The sequence below is a fragment of the Lycorma delicatula genome, chromosome 1, assembly GCF_047948215.1.
Source record: "Lycorma delicatula isolate Av1 chromosome 1, ASM4794821v1, whole genome shotgun sequence".
NCBI classification, from domain to species: Eukaryota; Metazoa; Arthropoda; class Insecta; order Hemiptera; family Fulgoridae; genus Lycorma; species Lycorma delicatula.
In genome coordinates this window covers 327,075,390-327,097,742 of record NC_134455.1, presented here as the reverse complement: position 1 = coordinate 327,097,742, position 22,353 = coordinate 327,075,390, and the positions used below count along the sequence as shown (strand labels likewise).

At 35.3% G+C, this 22,353-nt stretch overlaps 1 protein-coding gene across 1 annotated transcript in view; it reads right to left on the bottom strand.

Annotated features, from left to right (window-relative positions):
• LOC142334231 (diacylglycerol kinase theta) overlaps positions 1-22,353 on the bottom strand; it is a 159,376-nt gene that overhangs the window by 16,073 nt on the left and 120,950 nt on the right. The window contains exon 17 of the mRNA XM_075382083.1: positions 3,048-3,204. Within this exon, the coding sequence (XP_075238198.1) occupies positions 3,048-3,204 (157 nt within the window). The remainder of the gene's footprint in view (positions 1-3,047; positions 3,205-22,353) is intronic.

Sequence of the window (22,353 nt, the reverse complement as noted above, 5' to 3'; positions counted from 1 at the left end):
TTCCTACCATAAAAGATAGAATTCATTTTACTTGGGGTGAAAGATCATCAATCAGAATTTTGAAGAGCATTGTTTAAAATTAAGACAATGTTGTAGTAAAAGGAAACTTTTAGTAGAAAAACTGGATAAAGGTAACTGCATCATAAATATTGATTAAGATACAAGATTTTGTTTACTTTAAAAAAATGGTTAGATATCAATATATCGTGAAGAAGTGTTGGTGGTTAGATGATATTACGGTGTTCAAGATAATCACATGTTAGAAATGAATCATTTCTATATACAAGGGTAAACAAATATAAACCAGAATTTTTGTTTTATAATTATTTATTGAAGGATAATAAAAGTACATACAACATTATTTTTCTACATAACTTCCTCTTTTGGCAACACATTTTTCCCAGCGGTAGGTAGCTTTTTGATCTCACTATCATAAAATGAAGGTAAGTGTGACATAAACCAATTGTGCACAAACGCTTCAACAGCAGCATCGTCTTCAAATTTCTGTCCTTCAAGTGCTTCTTTTAGTGGCCCAAACAAATGATAAGTTTAACTGATGAAACAAATGATAAACAGGGCGATAAGTTCAAACTGTATGGAAGGTGCTCCAGTGTAGTCCAGAATAAGGATGCAATTTTTTCTTGAGTTTGAGTCAATATTGACTCAAACTCTGAGAGCTGGGCTGAGTGTTGTTGTGAAGCAGAATGACGTCTTGGATTGAAAATAACTTCTTTTTTGATGATATACTCTGCGAGTTCTGCTCTGTCTGAAAGTTGGCAGTAGTATGCAGAATTCACTGTATGACATTCATGGAGAAAATCAACATGCAAAACTCCTTTGAAATCAAAAAATACTGTGGCCAGAACCTTTCCAGCTGATAGTTGAGTTTTGACTTTAATGGATGCAGTTTCTCCCTTTTTTCGCTTCTCCATACTTGCCTGTTTTGATTCTGGGGTGCAATGGTGCACCGAAGTTTCATCACAGGATTTGATGAAAAAAAAAATTTTCCTTCAGCTTGGTAACGACTCAACAACTGCTGGCACACCTCTAGCCGATACAGCTTCTGATTTTCGGTGAGAAGATGAGACCCATTGTGCTGCCACACAATGGGTGCGAGATCACCAATAATGATTGCCTACGCCCTACCATACCTTATTTCAACCTCAGAAGCAATTGTCCTTGGGCGACATTGGTGACCTGCCATTTTCTAGTTCTCGTTCTACTGAAAACTGCTTATTTCAATCATACACTTGAGTCGTTTTAAGTGTGTTGTTCCCAAACTGTGCTTGAAGTCTTCTCAAAATTTTGGATGGTTTCACATCCTTTACCATAAGAAATTTAATAATACGTTGTGCAACATATGATGATACCTCCTACTCTGACCCTGTGATATTGACTAGGAAAAAGTAGTGAGCTGGCTTTCTAAGAGTGGGATCCCCTCCATGCATCCCTACGTACAATACTGAGAAGTCACACCCCTCTCCATTAGTCATGTGTCAATGACAACAAAAATTCCAGTTTATATTTGATTCACCCTAATATACTAGAAGTGAATAAGATTTCTTGAGCACGAGATGGTTCTATATAAAGCAAGATACAGCAATATGATTATCACAGACATATGAGTACTTTAAAAATGAATCAAGGAAAATGGAGTGCTTTCATTTCTACAAAAATCTGCAGTCACTTTAGACATGTCATCTGTCATTAAATTCCAATAAAACAATTTAAAAACATAACCTTTTTTTTTGCACAATAAGAAACTATAGGATATTCAACTTAAAATAGGCCCCATAACTTAGTTTAGACTATAAATAATAGTTTATTGGCAAACACTTAGGTAATAATTTACAGACGGTGTTGAAAATTATGTCTGTCCACTTCTATGCACTAGTCAACATGTTTGACCATGTTCTTTGCTACCTGTCTATTTCCTGGATTGCACTGGTAATGTTTGTCTTCAATTCTTGCAGGGTCTGTAGATTGCTCCTATAAAAAATTTCTTTTAAGTACAAGGTGGTTTAAGGTGAAACCACATTTCATCTGTAAAAAACCACTTGATCTAAAATGCCAATGTTGCCTCTAATGAAGTTTTTTAAATATTAACAGTATCAACTTTAATCAGCATTAGTTAGCTCAAGGAAAACTTGCATTTTGTATGGTTAGCATTTCATCATTTTCCTCACTGCAGTATGGGCTGAACCTATGAAATGTTCTTTTCCCGGCTTAGTCTTCACACAGATTTATGAGGAGATTTTGTAACTGCCTCTTCAATGTCCTGAACAACCTGTGTTGGACACATTTCTGACAACAGAACCTGTTTCACAAAATTTTTTAACTAACTTCTGAATAACACTTTTCAGCAGTTTTTCCTTTTCAAATTTCTCCTTGAATTTTTGACAACACAAAACATGAGACTGCAAATTCATGTGGTTGACACAGCCTGGCAATACTCAAATGTGCAAGCAATAAACAGTTCTTCCCGCTCCAGCTCCAGTCATACCAATATCTATATTATTTTACCTATATCACAATATATGCCTTTTAACAAAAATATGCATTCAGTATAAACTACTGAATGATGGGGCCTTTTTAAGTTAAATCAGCCAACCAGGATTTCATATGAACACTATTTAAACAGCATTGCATGCAGTTTAAATTCTTTACCTACAAATTGTCTTAATATAATTATATAAAGAGCATATCAAAAACACACCTTAGAATTCATACATAACATAACTACTACAATGTTTTGAATATGATGTATGTATTTGTCTGCATAGATTCTTATAAAATCTACTTTTTGATTATGTATGGTAAATATGATGATTTGAAAAACTGAAATATATAAAACTAAAAATTAAATTTTCAAATGACCTGCAACAGTTTTTCCATTTAATTATACTACGAATTATATTCTCTGAAATTTATAAAAATTACACTGTTGCTATTACAATCAATTTGTACAACAGTAATCAAAGTAAACCATCATTTTATACTAAAGTTTAACAATAACACTAAATAGTCAAAATTGCTATATCATTCACCTGAGCTATGCGCATAGCTGATCGTATGCCAGACTGAATCTGACCTAGATGCACAACACCAGTCACACCAACTACTTCCAACATACCATCCCAGTGATTGGGTTTAGAAAATTGATCTTCCTTTTCTGGACCCCATGGATTTGCTCCAGATCCCCAACTATAATAGTAAAAAAAAAAATCTAATTTGATTAAAATGTAAACTAAGTCTTTACAAAAGACTTCTTTAAAGAAAGTAACTATTGTTCTTCTACAAAAGTGGAGAAAATTTACTGTTTTTCTGCTGTCATACACGATTATCTAATTTATAAATAAACTTAGCCCTAAAAACATCAACCATCTAAAAAAAATACAAGCTACATCATTTGAAAAAAAAAAATCTTGCATAAATCTGAAAACTGAAAATGTATGATTACCATTAGCAAAATACAGTAAAGTTCTTCTATTTGATTTGTAACATAATCTTGATCAACATCTATACATTAAAAAAATTTGGTAAACAAACTAAACAGATTTAGTCCTTCTGCAATTACTCAATAACTAATTTAGTTACAGACTTTTTTGGAGTCTTAAAACACTCATTACATCAGCCTACAGATAACCAGCAAGCAACAACTACACTCACTCAATTGTTACGTGAGGGTTTTAAGAGAACAGTTTTCCTCATACTCAAAGCCTTACCTAAATAGCATTCAAACTGAAATACCTCAGTTATTAATTAAGATACAGAGTTTGTTTGAACACTCACCACAACAAATCCCATCAATTGAATATATATATATATATATATATTGTCGCCGAATGGCTTCGAAGGTACGTAATTTATAATCTTGCGGTGGCCCTGAAAGGGGCCGTTTTTGCATTAGCTCTGAGAAGAGCTGTTGGGTCCAGAAGCTGGTTTCTGGTGAAGAAGGAGAGTTGTGGCTCGTCCATTGAAGTCCGACTGGGCTTTCCCTCAGTGGCAGTTGGGTCTCCACTACAGTGTGGCAGTGGTGGCCCCCAGAACCCTGTAGTGTCAGTTCGGCGTCAGTCGTCTTTCACCGGCACAGCCAAGGCGGTTCTCCCCGAGTGATCTCACACTGGGCCGGCTCTTGCTTCTGAGCCCGGCAGGGATGTTGGCATCTGCCAGAAGGTCCCACGTTGAGCTGGCCATGGAACTTCTTCCGTCTTCCAACTTCTTCTTCAGGTGGTGGTCAACAATGAATTGCTAATTCACTATCATGCACGCTATTTTATAGGAGCCTGAGAGTGGTGGGGCTGCAGTGCCGCTATGGTGAGAGAAGTGCGCAGTGGGAGTAATGCTTGTATGAGAGCGTCGGTATACTGTGCGCTTGCTCACATCATTGCTACCATTATTTCCCACCAATATTAAATTAGGCATACATGTGGTAATATATATACCTAATTATTGTAATTTAAAAAAAATTACATATATATATATATATATATATATATATATATATATATATGTAATTTTTTAAAAATCAATTCTTTTAAGAATCATACTTCTCTGTATTATAAACAAATATATTTATTTTATTAGATCAACGAAAGTACAGAATAAATAAAGTGGGATGACTTACCTTATTCCACTATATATGCAGGAGCGCTTTCGTGATTTACTTGCATCATCAGCTGCATTATATATTCATCTCAAATTATAATACAAAATTAAATTGTGAAATTTTTATGTATGTATTTAATTTTTAATGTTAATTTTAATTAATTTTTCATATTTTTAAATTTTGTTTTAATTTTTTAGTTTAACTGAATAAAGTTTAAAATTAAAAGATTAAAGGTTTTAAATGTTAAATAAAATTAATAAATGCATGATATTATATTTTACAAAGTTTGTAATTTAATTTGAGATAAATATATAATGCATCTGATGATGCGAGTAAATTGCGAAAGTGTTTCTGCAAATATAGTAGAAAAAGATAAGTCATCCTACTTTATTTATTATACAATGTGAGACAGGACTTGGACCTTTGTTTGCTGAATGATGGATCTCATACATTCATATCTTTATCATCTGGTACTGTGTCTAATATCGATCTCTCCATGTGCTTGCCGGCTTTACTCCCTCGTTTTGATTGGTCTGTTTGTGATGATTTTCATGGCAGCGACCATAAACCAATTGTTCTTTGTTTCGGTGTGGACCACGAGATTCGGAGAAGGCCATGAAGGTGGATTGTTGAAAAAGCGAATTGGGATGGATATCGTATGGCCTTTCAATCGCAATGTGACGTCGGTGCGAACATCCTTGAGCAACTTTCCTCTCTTACGTCCAAAATACTTGAAACTGCCAGCAAATGTCCCACAAACATCGGGTAATCCTAAACGTCTTTCTGTTCCGTGGTGGAATGATGGATGCAAGTATGCTATTTGGAATCGACGGTGAGCACTACGCAAATTCAATAATAGACCTACAACTGAAGATCTAGATATGTACCGCAGGGCTAGAGCGGTGTGCCGTCGGGTCTTCTTGACCGCTAAGAGGAATTCATGGACGGAGTATGTGAACTCCATCTTATGTACTACTCCCACGTCTACTGTGTGGAGAAAAATCCATGCAATTTTCAGGTCGCCAGGGCAATCTATTCTCGGTCTCGTCGATGAGGGAGAACTCCTTACGTCATCTTCGGCTGTAGCAAATACTTTAGCGAAATCTTTCCGCTCGGTGTCTCTCACTTCGTCATATAGTAACGACTTTCAGAGGTACAAAGCACGGATGGAAGTATTGGCGTTGAATATTGGTGTTTCGGTTGGTGAATTGAACACTCCATTCTTACTTAACGAATTGTTGCACGCACTTGGGAACTCACGTGACACTTCCCCTGGACCGGATTCGCCTTTGTATGCTTTCGCACCTTCCTGACTCAGCACTACAACATCTTTTGAGTATTTACAATGGTTTATTCTCCGGACAAGTCTTTCCGCCCAGCTGGTCAGAAGCATTTATTATACCAGTGCTAAAGCCTGACAAAGAGAAAACCGATCCCTTGAGCTACCGCCCTATTTCTTTGACAAGCGTATTGTGTAAAGTAACGGAGAGGATGGTGAACCGCAGGATTGCATGGTACTTGGAGAAACATGGCTTTCTGTCTTCGGAACAGTGTGGTTTCTGACAGGGGAGATCTTCCATTGACCATTTGGTGTCGATGGAGACAGCCATACAAAACGCCTTCCTGAACCGCCAACACCTCGTTGCTATCTTCTTCGATATAAAAAAGGCGCACGACATGGCCTGGCGACGTGGGATTCTTAACACCCTTAGGAGGTGGGGGATCACTGGCAATATGCTTGCTTTAATCCGGGGATTCTTGAATCACCGGACGTTTCGTGTTCGTGTAGACGATTCACTTTCAGACAGTGTCATCTCAGAAAATGGGGTACCTCAAGGTAGTGTATCAAGTGCCACCTTGTTTTCTGTGGCCATAAACAGCATTACCAATTGTGTACAGGCTCCTGTCTCTTGTTGTCTTTTCATTGATGATTTTGTTATTTACGTTGCGAGCCGCTCTACACCCACTGCAGAGCGACTGATACAGAACACTATATTTTGCCTTGAGGTTTGGTCAGGGACTACTGGTTTCACATTTTCACCCGACAAGACGAAATGTGTAGTCTTTTCTCGGCTATGGAACCCTTCTAATCTGCGGGTTTTTCTGAACAGAGAGCTTATTGCTGTCTCTACTCTACTAGCGTCAGGTTTCTGGGTTTACTTTTTGATAGCCGTCTTACTTGGGTCACACATATGAGGGATTTGAGGACAAAGTGTTCCAAACTTTTGGATATGATGCGGGTCCTTAGTAACACCAACTGGAGGGCCGATCGGTCATGTATGTTACGTTTTTACTACTCCCTTGCTCGTTCCCGTTTGGATTATGCTTGTGTCGCCTAACTCATCAAACTGTACTTAAGATGCTGGACGGTGTGCATCATTCTTTTCTTCGGCTTGCCACGGGTGCGTTTAGATCGAGCCCTATCGCAAGCTTACTTGTGGACAGTGGCGGCCATCACTTTGGGATAGACGAGACCAGCTTTTGTTGTCTTATTTTGCCCGTCTCAATGGACAGCCGAATCACCCAGCTTTTGACCCAGTTCTTAAGAACCCTAATTTGAGGAAGTATGAGGACCGTCCACGTTGTAATGCGCCTGTGGATGTCCATACACGACGTCTGCTGCAGCGTATGAATGTTGGCACTCCCTCGTTCTTTCCATCATGTCTGTGCTCGAATCTCCCATGGAGAATAAACCATGTAAATTTTACGTTTGATCTTACAACGTATGATAAACAATCAACGCCACCTATTTATTGTTTTCCAGCAGATGTTTCAGTTTCTCATCACCAAGTCGAACCCAGACGTGGTGGTATACACTGATGGGTCGAAACATGACGGTAACGTTGGTTGCGCTTTTGTTTTCAATGAACACTTATTTGTTTGGCCTACCCGGTGTTACGAGTGTGTTCACTGCGGAACTACCCGCTGTGGATAGGGCTCTAAGTATCGTTGGCCCTAAATATAGGAGCATTCTTATTTGCAATGACTCGTACAGGGCTCTCCAGGTGTTGGAAAACCTTTATTCCGGACATCCTGTCGTCGTGGGCATTTATGATAAAATCGCTGAGTTAGATAAACGAAACAGGGGGATAGGTTTTTGCTGGATCCCTAGCCATGTGGAATTCTAAGTAACGAGAGGGCAGATTCTGCTGCGAAAGAAGCGTGTATTCAGCCTCCTTTCACCACCCGAGTTACTACCTTTGATTTTATCAATCATATAAAACAATCACTGCGAGCAAGGTGGCAAAGTGGCTGGACGGCTGCCATTGATAATAAACTTCGACGGATTAAAAATTCAGTGTTGCCATGGGGCTCCTCTTGCAGGAACTCTCGTCGTGAGGAAGTGGTCCTCTGCCGGTTACGGTTGGGGCGTACGAGGATCACACACGAATATTTAATGTCAGGAGAAGACCCACCCCCTGTGCACACGATGCAACTGCCGCACGACTGTACACCATATTCTCGTGGACTGCATATGTTATGCGGCGTTGCGGTGTCAGTTTAATATACCCAGCAGCATTCGTGATATCTTGTCCAATGATGGCGGGATTTTGGAACGGATGTTTCTCTTTTTGCATAGTACTGGGTTACTGCAAAGGATTTAATATACTCATATATGTTTTTCTGTAAAGAGAGTTTTTTAAATAATTTTAACCTTTATTTTCGATTTGATTTTTTAGTTCTATGTGTTTAATTTTAATATCCGGGGAGAGGAGTTTTGGACAACCCATCGGAGTCAGGTAAGTTTTTATACTTACTTTATTCTATTATTTTATCTTTTATATTTTATCAACTTTAGCTGTGATATTAGTTTTGGGTTTTATTTTGCCTTCTTGGTTTGTTTTAGTAAATTTTTATTATATGATTAATATTATGTTTACACCTTGTATGGTTTATTATTTTGGGGTTATTTTACCCTTTTAATAATAACTACCGGGCGATGATAACACCCAGGCGTTTTTCGCCCACAAGCAACAAAAAAAAAAAAATTATTTATTCTGTTTGATCTAATAAAATAAATAAATATATATATGTACAGGTGTGTCACAAAGTTCTCCCGGGACTTTCTTAAGCTGTTCTACTTATGAAAATAATGGAAATGTTCTATAAATAAATATATGTCCTAAAATGCTTCATCTGAGTTATGGCTAGTGAAAGATTTTACTTGAATTTCAGCTACTCCGGTGAACTGAGGTCAGACTGAAATTTTTAGGATTTAATTGAGGGGCAAAATTAGTGATTTCTTATGGTTTTTTATCTGAAATATTGAATAAAATCGTACCAGAATCATACCTGCAGTACTTTTTGAGAAATCTGGAAGAGACACAAACTGAAGTAAAAAACCCTGTTTTTTATGTTTGATGTTCAATTAACTTTGTTAAATTACAATCAACACATAACATTTTTAAAACAAACTTGTAGAAAATTTAATTCTGAACAAAATAGTGTAAGATAAGTTGATTACAACAAAGAAAAATTAGAATTTTATTTAAAAACAGAACATTACTAAATTTGTCAGAAAAGTACTTATTTAATATAAACAAAAACCAATTATTCATTATGCTGATGTGAAAAATTTTTTAAAACAAAATTTACTGTTGAAAATTGCTGTTGAAATATTAAGAAAAAATTGGAAATTACACAACAAATGTAAAATAAAAATCAATTAGATAATAATTTTTTTATTAATGGTAAATATAATAAACTATTTGAAAAACTATTATTTCAAAGTTGATAATAAAATAACAACACCTGATCAGCAATGCACAAAATACATTAGTGTTTAAATAATTTTATAAGGTACATTACGTATGTTGGGTACTGCGAACTGTGCTGTCATTAGCGAAGGTTTTCTGTGAATTTTAGTTTTAACGTGGTTGGTTTGCCATTGAAGTAATGCCATACTTATTTACAACAGAGGAATAAGGTGATATGGAATTCTTTTTGGGTATGTGTAATGGCAATGCCATTACAGCTGTTGCAATTGAATATGAAATACGTTTTCTGAATTGCAGGATTCCAGATCACAAAACAATTAGTGTGACTTTCTGCAATCTTTGGGAATCAGGTTCACTACCTAGCATTCATACCAGCTACAAACGATCTGTCCAACACGGCACTGTTATTAATGAAATTATTATCAACGCAGTTCAGCGCATTCCAGGTGTCACATCTTTCTAATGGGACTGGAATTTCACAATTGATGGTTAGAAGGACAAACAAAACAAGTTTGGTCAGGTCTACTTGCACTTTCTTTAAGAAATATTGTTATGGCTTCTTTGAATATGTTCCTTTAGCACCGAGACGCAAAGTATACTTCCAGATCTCTTGTGCTATTTCCACTCACTTAAATCATCATTTCTCTGAGAAATTGATCAGTCATGGAGGTCCAAATTCTTGGCCAAGAAGATCACCTAATCTAACAGCTTTAGATTTTTGCATCTGGGGATGGATGAAAAATATATAATACAAAACAAAAATACATTCTTCTAAGGAATTAATTGTTTGCGTTATGGATGTGGCTGAGCAACTTAAGAACAGCCCTGAAGAACTAAGAAAAACAACAAAAATGTGTCAAGAAATGTGTTGAAAATGGCGAGCTCATTTCTGAACATTTATTATATAAGCTGGTACATATAATGCACTTTGGTCTAGTGTACTGTTTCTAAATAAAATTCAAATTTTTAAAATGTGTTTATGTTTTATTCAATTTATCTTCCACCTTTTTGTTCAGAATTAAATTCTCTACTAGTTTGGTTTAAATGTTTTATGTGTTTGTTTATTACCCATTTAACACAGTTATTGTATGTCAAACATAAAAAAGAGGGTTTATTACCCCTCTTTTCATTTCAGATTTCTCAAACAAAACTGCAGATATACCGTTCTGGGACCTATTGAATTCGATCTTTCAGGTCAAAAAACATAAGAAATCACTTACTCCGCCTCTTAATTACTACCAAAAAATGTCAGAACTACCTAATTTCACCAGGGTAGCTGAAATCCAAGCAAAATCTTTCACTAGCTGTATAACTCGCAAAGGTTAACAGATTTCTTCCAAGTAAGAAGAAAGAGAAAGTAATAATGTAAAGAATCCAGAAGGAACAAAACGGGATCTTTTTTCAGAGTAAAGGGTCTGTTTAACAATCTATTCTTTGTAATACAGATAATGGCACCTCCAATAGCTGTTGTTTGACCAGAAAGGTTACTTGGACCGGAATAAGAATTTATAGAAAAATGTAAAGGCGCAGTCAATGAAAATTTGTACACTTCAATAATTAAAGGTATTATGAGGTGGGTACCGGTTCTGCAGGTTAGGGGATATAACTACTGCCAAGGACCAATGGAAACAGTCAGCAGTTCTGCGAGGCCGTGTTTGATGTAGTCATGGTAACAAGCGATAACAGAATAGTTTTGCAAGCCTGAATTCGACAGTTGCAATGATGGCGATCAGTAATCAAGTGATAAATGAAGAATACGTCAAGAGTATTTCAGCAAGGACAGTGCGTGAATGGAGGAATTTGTTAGCAGAGTTTTTGTAAACAGTAGTGAAAGTGACAGCATTATTACATTCATTTAAAGTGTGCAGTAATTCTTTTATTAATAGTAAAGGTAATAAATAATACTTGCAAAAGTTGAACTGTATGAACTTTGGCCTTTTCTAGTGTTATCTTGATGTTAATGCAATATTAGGTTCTAGCGGTCATTGTAATGTTTATAGTAAATTGGACTGTATTCTGGTTTTTATAATTTAACTATTGCTAAATAATTGTTGTCCTTATTTGAATTACTACTGTACGTATGTTATACCTATTTACTGTCATTATTATTTAGTTTGTATGTCTTTAGGATAATTATTTATGAGAAACTTTTAGTTTATTAGTCTTTCAATATGCTGGTTGAACCAAGGACACACTACAACATGCTTAAGGTACATGCGCTTTAGAAAGACAGAATTGCAGAAAACATTATAAGAGACACATTTGTATTTATAATAAATACACATTCTGTATTTACCTAGAAGCTAACATTACAGATGACACATTAAAACATTTTATCCTCAGTAACTACCAGATGTTCCTTCTCCCAAAATCTCCTCAAGTAGCCAGTGGAATCCTAATTGGTGTACAAAGAGGATTAGTAAATGAGTTTATTATTAAAAATATAGATGGTATCACAACCCACCACCAAACAATGTGCCAAACACCAATTTTATAAATTTAGATGATAGCTTTAATTGTAGGTGATTTCAATGCACATTGGATACCAAGATACTAACAGTGCTGGCAAGACAATTCAAGAGTTCACAGATACACCAACATAGTACTTGCACTACAATGTATCAACAACAAATCTGGATTTAACTTTGGTCTGTAGTGATGTCCATTGGAGTGCAGAAAGAAAAATCACTGGAAGAATGGGTTGCGATCATTGCAAGATAGTTACATGATTACGGGTTGATAGGAGGAAGAGAACACGACATATATCAGAGAAACTAAGTGCAACTGGAATTTCAAGAAAGCAAACTGGAAAAAATTTAAGACAGAACTGGAAGAAAAGCTAGCCGCAAGACAACTTTGATTTCATACAGCATCTGCTGATAACAATGCACAAAAACTATGCTGCCTTATACTGAAGGCAGCTGCACAGCATACACCCAAGAGTAAGGTCTGCAATAATAAGCCCTTCTGGACTGAGTTCTTGTCAATAATCAGGACTAAAAGAGAGGAAGCCAATAAAAGGGTAGGGAGAACCAAATCGTGGCAGGATGGGGTTGAGTGGAGGCAAACATCATGGCAGCAGTAATGGGACTAGGTGATTATATCATAAAAGGAAGCTTTTCCAACTTTCTGGGTACTCTAAACTACAGAAGTCAAGCAAAGTCTCCAAATTTATATCTTCCTTGGATGGTAGTTGAGAATCATATAAGCACCCAGTCATTAATACTTTACAAAGCACACACAGCTGCCAAAAGAACTCATGGGGAAGGAGAAATATATAAAGCAACAAACATTAGGTGCTTGTAATGACAAATTTTGAGACATCTTCAATGATGAGTTCACTGTGCAGGAGGTTGAAAGGGCCATCCACTTCCTGAAGAACAAAAAGATACCTAGTTGCAATATGATAGTAACCGAATTCTTCCAAAACCCTCGGCCGATTGTATTGTGAATGCTACTATCACTAATATTTAATCAAATGTCCAAGGCACCCTGGAGGAAGGCTACAAATAGTACCAATTCTGAAACCCAAAAAATCTTCTGACCCACTCTCCAGCTTCTGTCCAATTTCTCTGACCAGGATTTTGGGTAAAGCTACAGAGAATGGTGAATTCTCGGTTCACCTGTTTCCTGGTAAGCAGGAACATTATTTCAGGAATAGAAAGGCTTCATGAAATATCAACTGACCAACAACTTTTATGGTTTATCCAGGAAATTAAGGACTCTCTGGATAAATCTGATATGATCCTGGCAGGTTTTGTGGATTTAGAAAGGTGCAGATATGATTCTATATAGAGAATGAAGATATACAAAAGGCTATACAACTGTAATATTAGGTGGAATATGTTAAGTTGATTTTATTTGCTCATTAACTAATGGTTCTGTGCTACAAGGGTCAACAGACTATTATCAGGTTTTAGGAAACAAAATGTTGGTGTTCCTCAGGGAGCCCGGCCATGTTCAATGACTTGCCAATTGCCCTACATAAAATAGAGAACATCAGGACAGCATTTTATGCAGATGACCTTTGATATGTGGGTTTCATTACTGAAAAGCAAAATAAATAAACTATCTACCAAAATTGCATCCCTTACAATTCTACCAACTGATCCTATGAGAATGGCATGATGGTTAGTACAGGGAAGACCTTTTGCAACATATTTCTCTCTTCCAGAGATTAATTTAGTGTATGAGGGCGAGCAATACCAGAAGTGTGGTAATTTCAAGTGCCTTGGTCTGTTTCTGGATACAAAGATGACGGGAAAGAAACATGCTGAAAAGATGTCTTGAGTGAAAAGTAAGGAATAGACTAAATATACTTAAAAGACTGGCTGGGAAACATACTCTTTATCAATATAGAACTTAACATACAATGTTTATATTAAACTTCTTTTGCTGTATGGGTGTGAGGTGCTGACATCAGCAAACTTGACCAAGATGGAATGGGTGCAGAACCACGCCATGCGACTTACTGGGGCTGTGAAAGCAACACCGATCCTGGCATTGCAAGCTACTATGAATAATCTGCCACTGGCAGTAGAAATAGAATGATTAGCAACTACACTGTCTTTTTACAACCACTGGCACAGATATGTCCCACATAAACATTGTTTAAAAACATAAAAAGGGTTGTATATACAGCAGGTTAAGGAGATAAAGCATGAGTTTGTTCCTCCTTGCAAGATAGAAAATTTTAAACTTCTAGAATGTCCAATATGTACATTGAACACTGAAGCTAGACTGAACTTAGGTGAGCCATTGAGGAAATCGAATACTGATGGGATACTATTGAAAGTCATCGTGCAAAAATTTATACAAAATCACTATCCCGAGCCAGAATGGTATCATATTTATACTGACAGGTCTTTGATGGAGGATGGAGGGTACACTGGAGTTTGTATCTTTGGTTCTTTTTTCAATTTTCATTTATCTGCATGACATCACACTCATTTTGATTGATCTAAAGGCAATTATCTTTGCTTTAAACCAGCTGCTGGCCAGATCTGAAATTACAAAGTAGTATTACTTTTGAATTCTAAATCTGCTCTCCAAGAGGATCTCGCAGTTTTGTCTCCCAATAATGTCAAGAATATCTAAAATTAGGCAGTCTATTGGTAGATTAGATGAAGTTAGCTTTTTATTTACCTTTTAATGATACTATCTAACATTGGAATTGAAGGATATGAAAGGCTGAGTTGTTGGCGAAGCAAGAAATCTGAATAATGATGGCTAAAACATGTAGCTTGTCTACCACTGTTAGTAGCGAGTTAGCATTTAAGCATTTACTGTTAATCCCATGTTTTCTCTAATTAGTTGTATTGATTACACCATTCTAAAATTTTCCATTCTGAAGGTAATTATGACTGTTAGTGACATGCCTTTTCAGGAGCGATCTTGCCATTGTCGAGCAAAGTTTTCTGTTGAAAATGGTGATTTAATTTTATTTTTACAAATTTTCTATTAATATTTATTAGAACTTTAAAATGGCTCTCTGTAGAAAAATGCAAAAAGCTAATAAAATATTTAAAAAAAGAAAACCAGTAAATATTGCAAGTACTTTAGTGACAAGTCCAATCAAGGAATTCATGAAAAATTCTCCTCAATCAGGATCAATAAATCTGATATGGTTACATGTAAATTTATGCTACCTACAACAGAAGAAGTTCAAATTGCAAAAACAAAATCGAGACAATTTCTTATAATACAAATACTGACATCTTAAAAAGGGAATCACTTCCATGACTGAAAATATTGAAGTTATGTTCAAATTGCAAAAAAGAATTTGCTAAGAATATTGACTTTTCAAAAATAAAAAGCACTTTAGTGAGGAAATAAGTATTTGAATTCACTTCAACATATCTCATTCTGTGGTAAATATGAAAACTGAACGAAATGAATGTTCCGAGCATAGTCATTTTTTACATACAAAAATCAATCCTATTTTAGTAAAGTAACAAATAGTGGTCGTACGTTAAACAGAATTGGGTTCATTATTCAACTTTCATTATTAGAAATACTGGTCATATGATATTTAGATCAACTTCGTGGCTAAGTATGAAAATTATATGTTGAAATATGGAACCTACAGTAGTCATATTGAATTAGATGTGGTTACTCACATCTACTTGGTGAATATAAAAGTTTTTACAAATAATGGCGTGCAGTATTTATGAAATGAGGAGGTAGAGGAAAATACTGTTTCTCTTTATTATAGGCTGGAGATGGTTTTAATGGGCGTTATGATGTCTTAAATGAGGTAAATGAACCACAAGGGGTGGATGAAACAGAAATTAACAAAGGAGATGAAATCCTGCTAGCAAACAGTAATGATAGGCATATGTCCAAGTGAAATTCTACTCTGACTGGCTGTCGTTAGACAAAGGAGAGAGAGTATCTTTAGAGAACAAATTAAACTGCATGTAGAAACCTTTGTAGGTTTAGTGAATGCATTATGTGTCAAGGCTGAGCAAGAAAATCTTATAGTTGGTCAAATAGTTGATTTACCATCTTCTTTTATTGGTAATCTGAGAAATATGATGATACTATCAAGGTGCGAGGGTGAATCAAATTTAATTGGTAATTCTGCTATTCTACGCAGCAAGCAGTTCCAAGTTGGATGGTGGAGTGGGGGGTTAAGGTTTGGTGTATTAGAGAGGGGGAACCAGCTTGGTTAGCTCCTCCACTCTGTTCTGTTGTCAATACAGCCATGAGTGAGCAAGAGGTTCTGTCATCTGTTGGACAACATATAATCATAAAGTTTTTAACTAATGAAGATCGCGGAAATTTTAACTTGTTTAAAGGTACAGTTTGGGGATGCTACACTGTCCGAGAACCAAGTGTATATAAGGGCTAGACAATTTAAGGGAAAGAGAGAAAGTGTAGAATATGAAAATCATGATCGACATCCAAGGTCACGTCTCACAGCTCACAACATCCATACACTCAAGAGCTTGTTGATGGTGATCACCGGTTCACTGTTGAAGAAATCGTGTCAGAAGTGGGTATCGCCTATGGGAGTGCTTAAGTCATTATCACTGATCATCTTGGCTTTAGAAAAATTAATACTCTATGGGTTCCAAGGTTGCTGACTGAAAATCAAAAACAGGTCAGGTTGGAGATCTGGAATTCTGAATTGATTTCGGCAAGAAGGGGACAATTTTTTGAGGTGCATCATCACATGTGATGAGACATAGGTCTATCATTACACTCCCAAAAATGGTGAGTAAAAAGTGACAAAGGAAGGATGCCCAGTGAAGGCCAAAACCTGTCTGTCACCTGGAAAAGTTCTTATAACGATTTTTTTTTTTTACTCATTGATTTTCTCTACAATCAATGAAACCTTAAGGTGGCTTACTATTGCCAGCTGCTACAGTCAACAAAAAAACCTACCAAAACAAAAGACGGGGTATGTCCATCAGCGATGTCATCCTTCTCCATGACAACACCAGGCGCACACTGCAATTTTGACAAGGGATAAATTGGAAAAAATGCTCTGGGAAACCCTTGACCACCCTCCCTGCAGTCCAGATTTATCCCCCCTGTAACAATTTTTTGTTTGTGTCCTTGAAAGAATCGTTTGGAGGGGAACAACTCAAAGACAATGAAGATGTCAAGGAGCACGTGCACAATTGGTTGACAACTGACGAATTGTCCTCAAACTTTTTATGAACAAGAAATATTCAAGCTTCCAAATTGTTGGCAAAAGTGTACAGATCATGCAGGAGACTGTATAGAAAAATGATGAAGGTATTTGTTGTGTATAATATTTATCAATAAATCGATTAAAAAAAATTACCGTTCATATTTGATTCATCCTTGTACTATGACATTAGTTTGAAAGTTTGGGAAACCTGATTTCTATTAATTATGCATGATGGGTAGCCAGATATAGTGAACAGTAATCATCCTTAGAAGATAGCTAATAAAAGACCAGATATGAAATACGAGTTTTCCAAGCAAGAATGAACTAAAATGAATAATTTTTGCAGTAGAAATATTTGGAAAGGTATATTTGAAAAGGCATTCTGTATACATTGGAATTCCAAAAATGTGGTTTTCCCTACCTTCATTTGCTGTTAACATTGGTGGATAACTGTAAATTTAGAAATTCAGATGATAATGATAAAATTGTATCTGCTTAAATCTCTGACCTTTCTAATGAAACATTTTCTGAACTAATTAAGGTTCATATGGTACATAGACCATGCAGTCAACTCAATCCTTCTTGGTTTGTATGGAAGATGGCCTAAGTAAAAAAGAAAATTCCCCAATTGTTTATTGAGAAAGCAAAAGAAAATGTGAATGGATATCCACTATACAGACAGAGAAATTATAGTAGAATTATAACTAAACATATTCAAGGAGAGAGCGTTAAAATAAGTAATCAGTTCATTGTTTCCTATAATAATTTCCTTCTACTTTACTTTCATGCCCTAATAAATGTGGAAATCTGTTAAGTGTATATTCTATCAATACATTCATAAATATGGGTATAAAGGTGCACAAAGGTGCTGCTGCAATGTGGAAGTTACAGCCAAAGTTACAAAGGTAATAGGATTGAACATGATGAAATCAATTTATTCTCGAATGCCAGATAAATAAGTTTGTCCAACTGAAACTGCATGGAGGATGTTTGCTTACTCTATTACTACTGTAGTACTCTATTACACTGTAGTTTGCTTGTCTGATTATCAAAATGTGTTCTTCAAAAATGATTCTCTTAAGGTTGCACTAATTAAAGCTGAGTAAGTAATACACAAAAAGTTGCCTGGTTTCAAGTTGAACAACAATTCAGCTACAAAGTCTTTATATTGGATCCAGAGCAGTATCATTTGCACATATTATTTCTTCATGTATAGATGCAACCAGTTTTGAGGATATGAGGACTTATAAAAATGCTACATATTCTACCTTCAAAGCAGCAGCCATGGGGTACGAGGGCTAATATTACATGATATTGAATGGGAACATTGTTCGGAAGAGCCTCTCTTTTTCAAATGTCTTCAAAAATTACTTGTATTAATATGTATATTTTGATTGCTATCTGATGCTTTGAATTTATGGAATCTCTATATAGATCAATGTCTGAAGATTTTTTCAGAACTAATAAGCATTGAACATCATGCATATAGCATTGAATAGTTTATATCTATTAGGCACTGAAAAAGCCTTCCAATTAGCTCTTCAAGATATTTCACAAACACTCAAAACTTCATGGTTTCTCTCTTCCATCTTTTGATTTACCTGCCACAGATTCGATCATTACCACAAATTATGTTCACTGTGAATAAAGAAGAAATTCAAATCATGGATCAAATGCAGTTGATGACTAATGTCAATCCAGAACATGCCGTTATTGATGACATCCTCAACTTGATTCACCAAATTAAGTGTTAGCAATGCATATTTCTTAGATGGTCCTGGTGGTACAGGGAAAACATTTGTTTATCATTGTTTAACCCACAATTGTACTTGGTTAAGAACAGCAAGTTGTTTCTGCAGCGTGGACTGGAATTGCTACAATTTTGCTCCCTCATGATCAAACAGTTACTTCATAGTGGCTTCAAAATACCATTAAATTTACATGAACATTCTGTATCAAGTTTAAAGGTAAACAGTAAAGAACCTGATGTTATTCATTCCACTAAGTTGGTCATATGGGATGAAGCACCCATAGCATATAAAAATTTTCTGATGCGCATAAATAGCCTACTGAAAGATATAATGAGTACTGATATGTCATTTGGTGAGAAGATTATCTTAAGAAAAGATTTTTGACACATATTACATATTGTACCTCATGCATCAAGAGCTGCTACAGTTGAGAACTTGATTAGATTTTTGCCTTTGTAGCCACTTTTTAAAGTATTCAAACTATGCGGTCCAAGGTAGATGAATGGAATTTGCAAACTTTCTCTTAAAAATCGAAAATGATGAATATAATTCCAACAATGAAGACTTAATTGTCTTGCCTATCTCCTAATTTCAAACACAGATATTGTTATTGAAATATATGGCAGAAATTCTTCTTATTTCCCAGACACTTCAAATCTTTCAACTATTGAAATTCTTGCACCAGAAAAATGAGCATTGAACAAAATCAACAGCAAGGTTTCAAATTTTATTCCAGAAGCATTGAGAACTTATATGAGTGTATATACACTGATAAGAGAGGAAGAGAGTGAACTGCTGCAGTTTTCCACTGAATTTTTAAATATCCTCGAAATGAGTGGTTTGGTATCCCACATGTTGTTGACTTTAAAAGAAGATACCATTCATTGTAATGTTGCTGTGAAATTTAAATCCAGTGAACAGATTATTAAATGGAACAAGACTGATAGTCAGAAAAATGTATGACAAGAGTTTAGACATGGAAATTATAACAGCTGTGAATGTTGGACGACAGGTACTTCTATCTTGAGTTGATTTAATGACATCTGACACTACTGTCCCATTTTTTTTTTTGAACAAAGACAATTTCTACATGGAACCATTTTGCACGTCCATCAAAAAGGCACAAGGCAAACTCTGGACTGAGTAGGAATCTACCTCTCTAAATCAGTTTTTAGCTACAGAAACATTGTGCGTTGCCCTTTCATGAGCTAAATCTTTTAAAAATGTGAAAGTGGAGATGAAACCTACAGGTCTATGTACAGCTAACGTTGTTTGGAAGGAAGTCTTATGAACCACAAAGTAAATTATCTATTATAATTTAAACTAATTTATTTACTGATGCTGCAGAGCAGCAAGGGTCCCTTAATAACAACATAAAACGAAAATTAAATATTAGAATACAGATTAGTATAAACCAATTACTACACAGATTAGTATAACCAAATACTACACAGATTACTACACACTGATACGTATTCTGTCTTTTTCGGTACAAAGGGACAAAAAAAGGTATAAACCTATATCCCTTAAAGAGCCTTCCTAATCATTTAAAACTCAAATTGTTGATAAACTCATCCTCTCTTTTTATTTTCTATTTAACATGCAAACTTTCACTTAACTTAAAAATACTAGAACCTAAATAACCTAGTGATTTCAATTAGATTTATACAATACGACATCAAACCTTTTTCAATCTTTTTTAATATCATTTCCACTACTAACAGCGCACAGTAGTTTGTAACTATTTTAACTTCCACAATTACACTTAAATATTTAAGAACCAGTTAGTTCAATATTACTTTCTGCATTCTAATTTATAAACTCCTACATATTATAATTAGATATGTTATTATTTTATCTTATTTTCTGTTAGTTTTAAAACAAATTTTAGAATTAGTTAAATTTTGTAACAAGACTGGTATAGTGGACCTGTAATGGATTCCTGCCAATTATTAAGAAAGTTGTACAAAATATAATGGAAGGAATCCAGAAAGGGACTAAAAGGAACCCTTTTAGTAATGGTAACAGGTTCATTTAACAATAGTCCTTTTTAATACTACCTACTGACACACTAAACACATGTCGTTCTGTGAGAAGAGTTACTGGAACTGGAAGAGTTTGGAATTTCATGAGAAAATGAGAGAGCAGTCGATCATTCTCATGCTTCAAGTTGGGTCTGGTCTGGCAGGTAAAGAAGATAGAAGTATAAATACTCCAGGGAAGACCAGTTAAAATTCAGTTCAGTGAAGAGAGGCTGCAATATAAGTCTGTAAGATGCCAGTCAGCAAGAGCATTCTGCGAGGAGGACAGTGAAGGAGTGAATTTCCAGTGTGTGAATTAAGTTTGATATAACTGAAGTGATGCAAGTAATTCCAAGTACTTGGAATTACATTAACATGAAATGGTTTGGTGAGTTACTGTAAGACTATAAGTGAAAGAGATAATGTACTAAATTTCATTCATAAACTGTTAGGGTAGTTTTATTTATATAGCAAAGATAGTTGCAGTGAAAGAACTTTATACTTGTCTATCTATTGTACTATTGTTATTATTACAAGAATAGCAGTTACAAGTGTTAGGACTAGCAGTCATGCTACACCTTTTGTCAATGGAATTGAATTCTGGTTTACATTATTTATCTACCTGTGAATAAATCCGGATGATTACTCTAAATTCTGTTTTGTATATAATCTCTGTTTATTGACATTTATGATTATTTGTTTGATATAAACATGCAATATTATTATTGTTTACTGTTGCCATAATGTCATTATTCTAATTATTATTTTGGGTGTGATCACTATGATTCCATATATTTGTGTATTTACTATTTTTCATTAATTGTATTTGTGTACTTGGAATTACTCGTGGCGTCACCTCAGTTCTATCGAAGTTAATTAACACTGTAAATTCGCTCCTTCACTGTCCTCCTAGCAGAATGCTCTCACTGACTGACATCTTGTAGCCTCTCCTCACTGACATGACTTTTTACTGGTCTTCCCCAGAGTATTTAAACTCCTATTTTCTTTACCTGCTGGACCGGACCCAACTTGAAGTGTGAGAATGATCGACCACCCTCTCATTTTCTCATGAAATTCCAAACCTGGTCCAGTAACTCTTCTCATGGAATGACATGTGTTTCGGGTGTCAGTAGGCAGTATTACAAAGGACCGTTATTAAACAAACATGTTACCTTTACTTAAAGGGTTCCTTTTATTCCCTTTCTAGATTTCTCCTATTATTATATTTTCTTCTTAATTGGTAGGAATTCGTTATTTAGGTCCGCTATACTGGTTTTGTTACAATATATTTATATGCATTAGAATATAATTGAAAAAGGAAAATTATAATTTAGTATTAAGCTAAATTTAAAATTATTATTAAATTATTTAACATTAATTGGGAAATTCTAAACTCCATATGTATCCTCTAATTTAGACTTGGGGAAGGAGATAGTTCTATATCAAAGACAGAATTCAGTTGAGTAGTAATAGTAAAATTATTGGGCTAGGTATTAACTTGTGATCAAAAATGCTTATTTAGGATGTTCCCAAATAAAATAAACTTCACAACTTTTCTTAATATTAATAAATATTATCAACTGATTATATACAATAATAATCTGTTAATTAA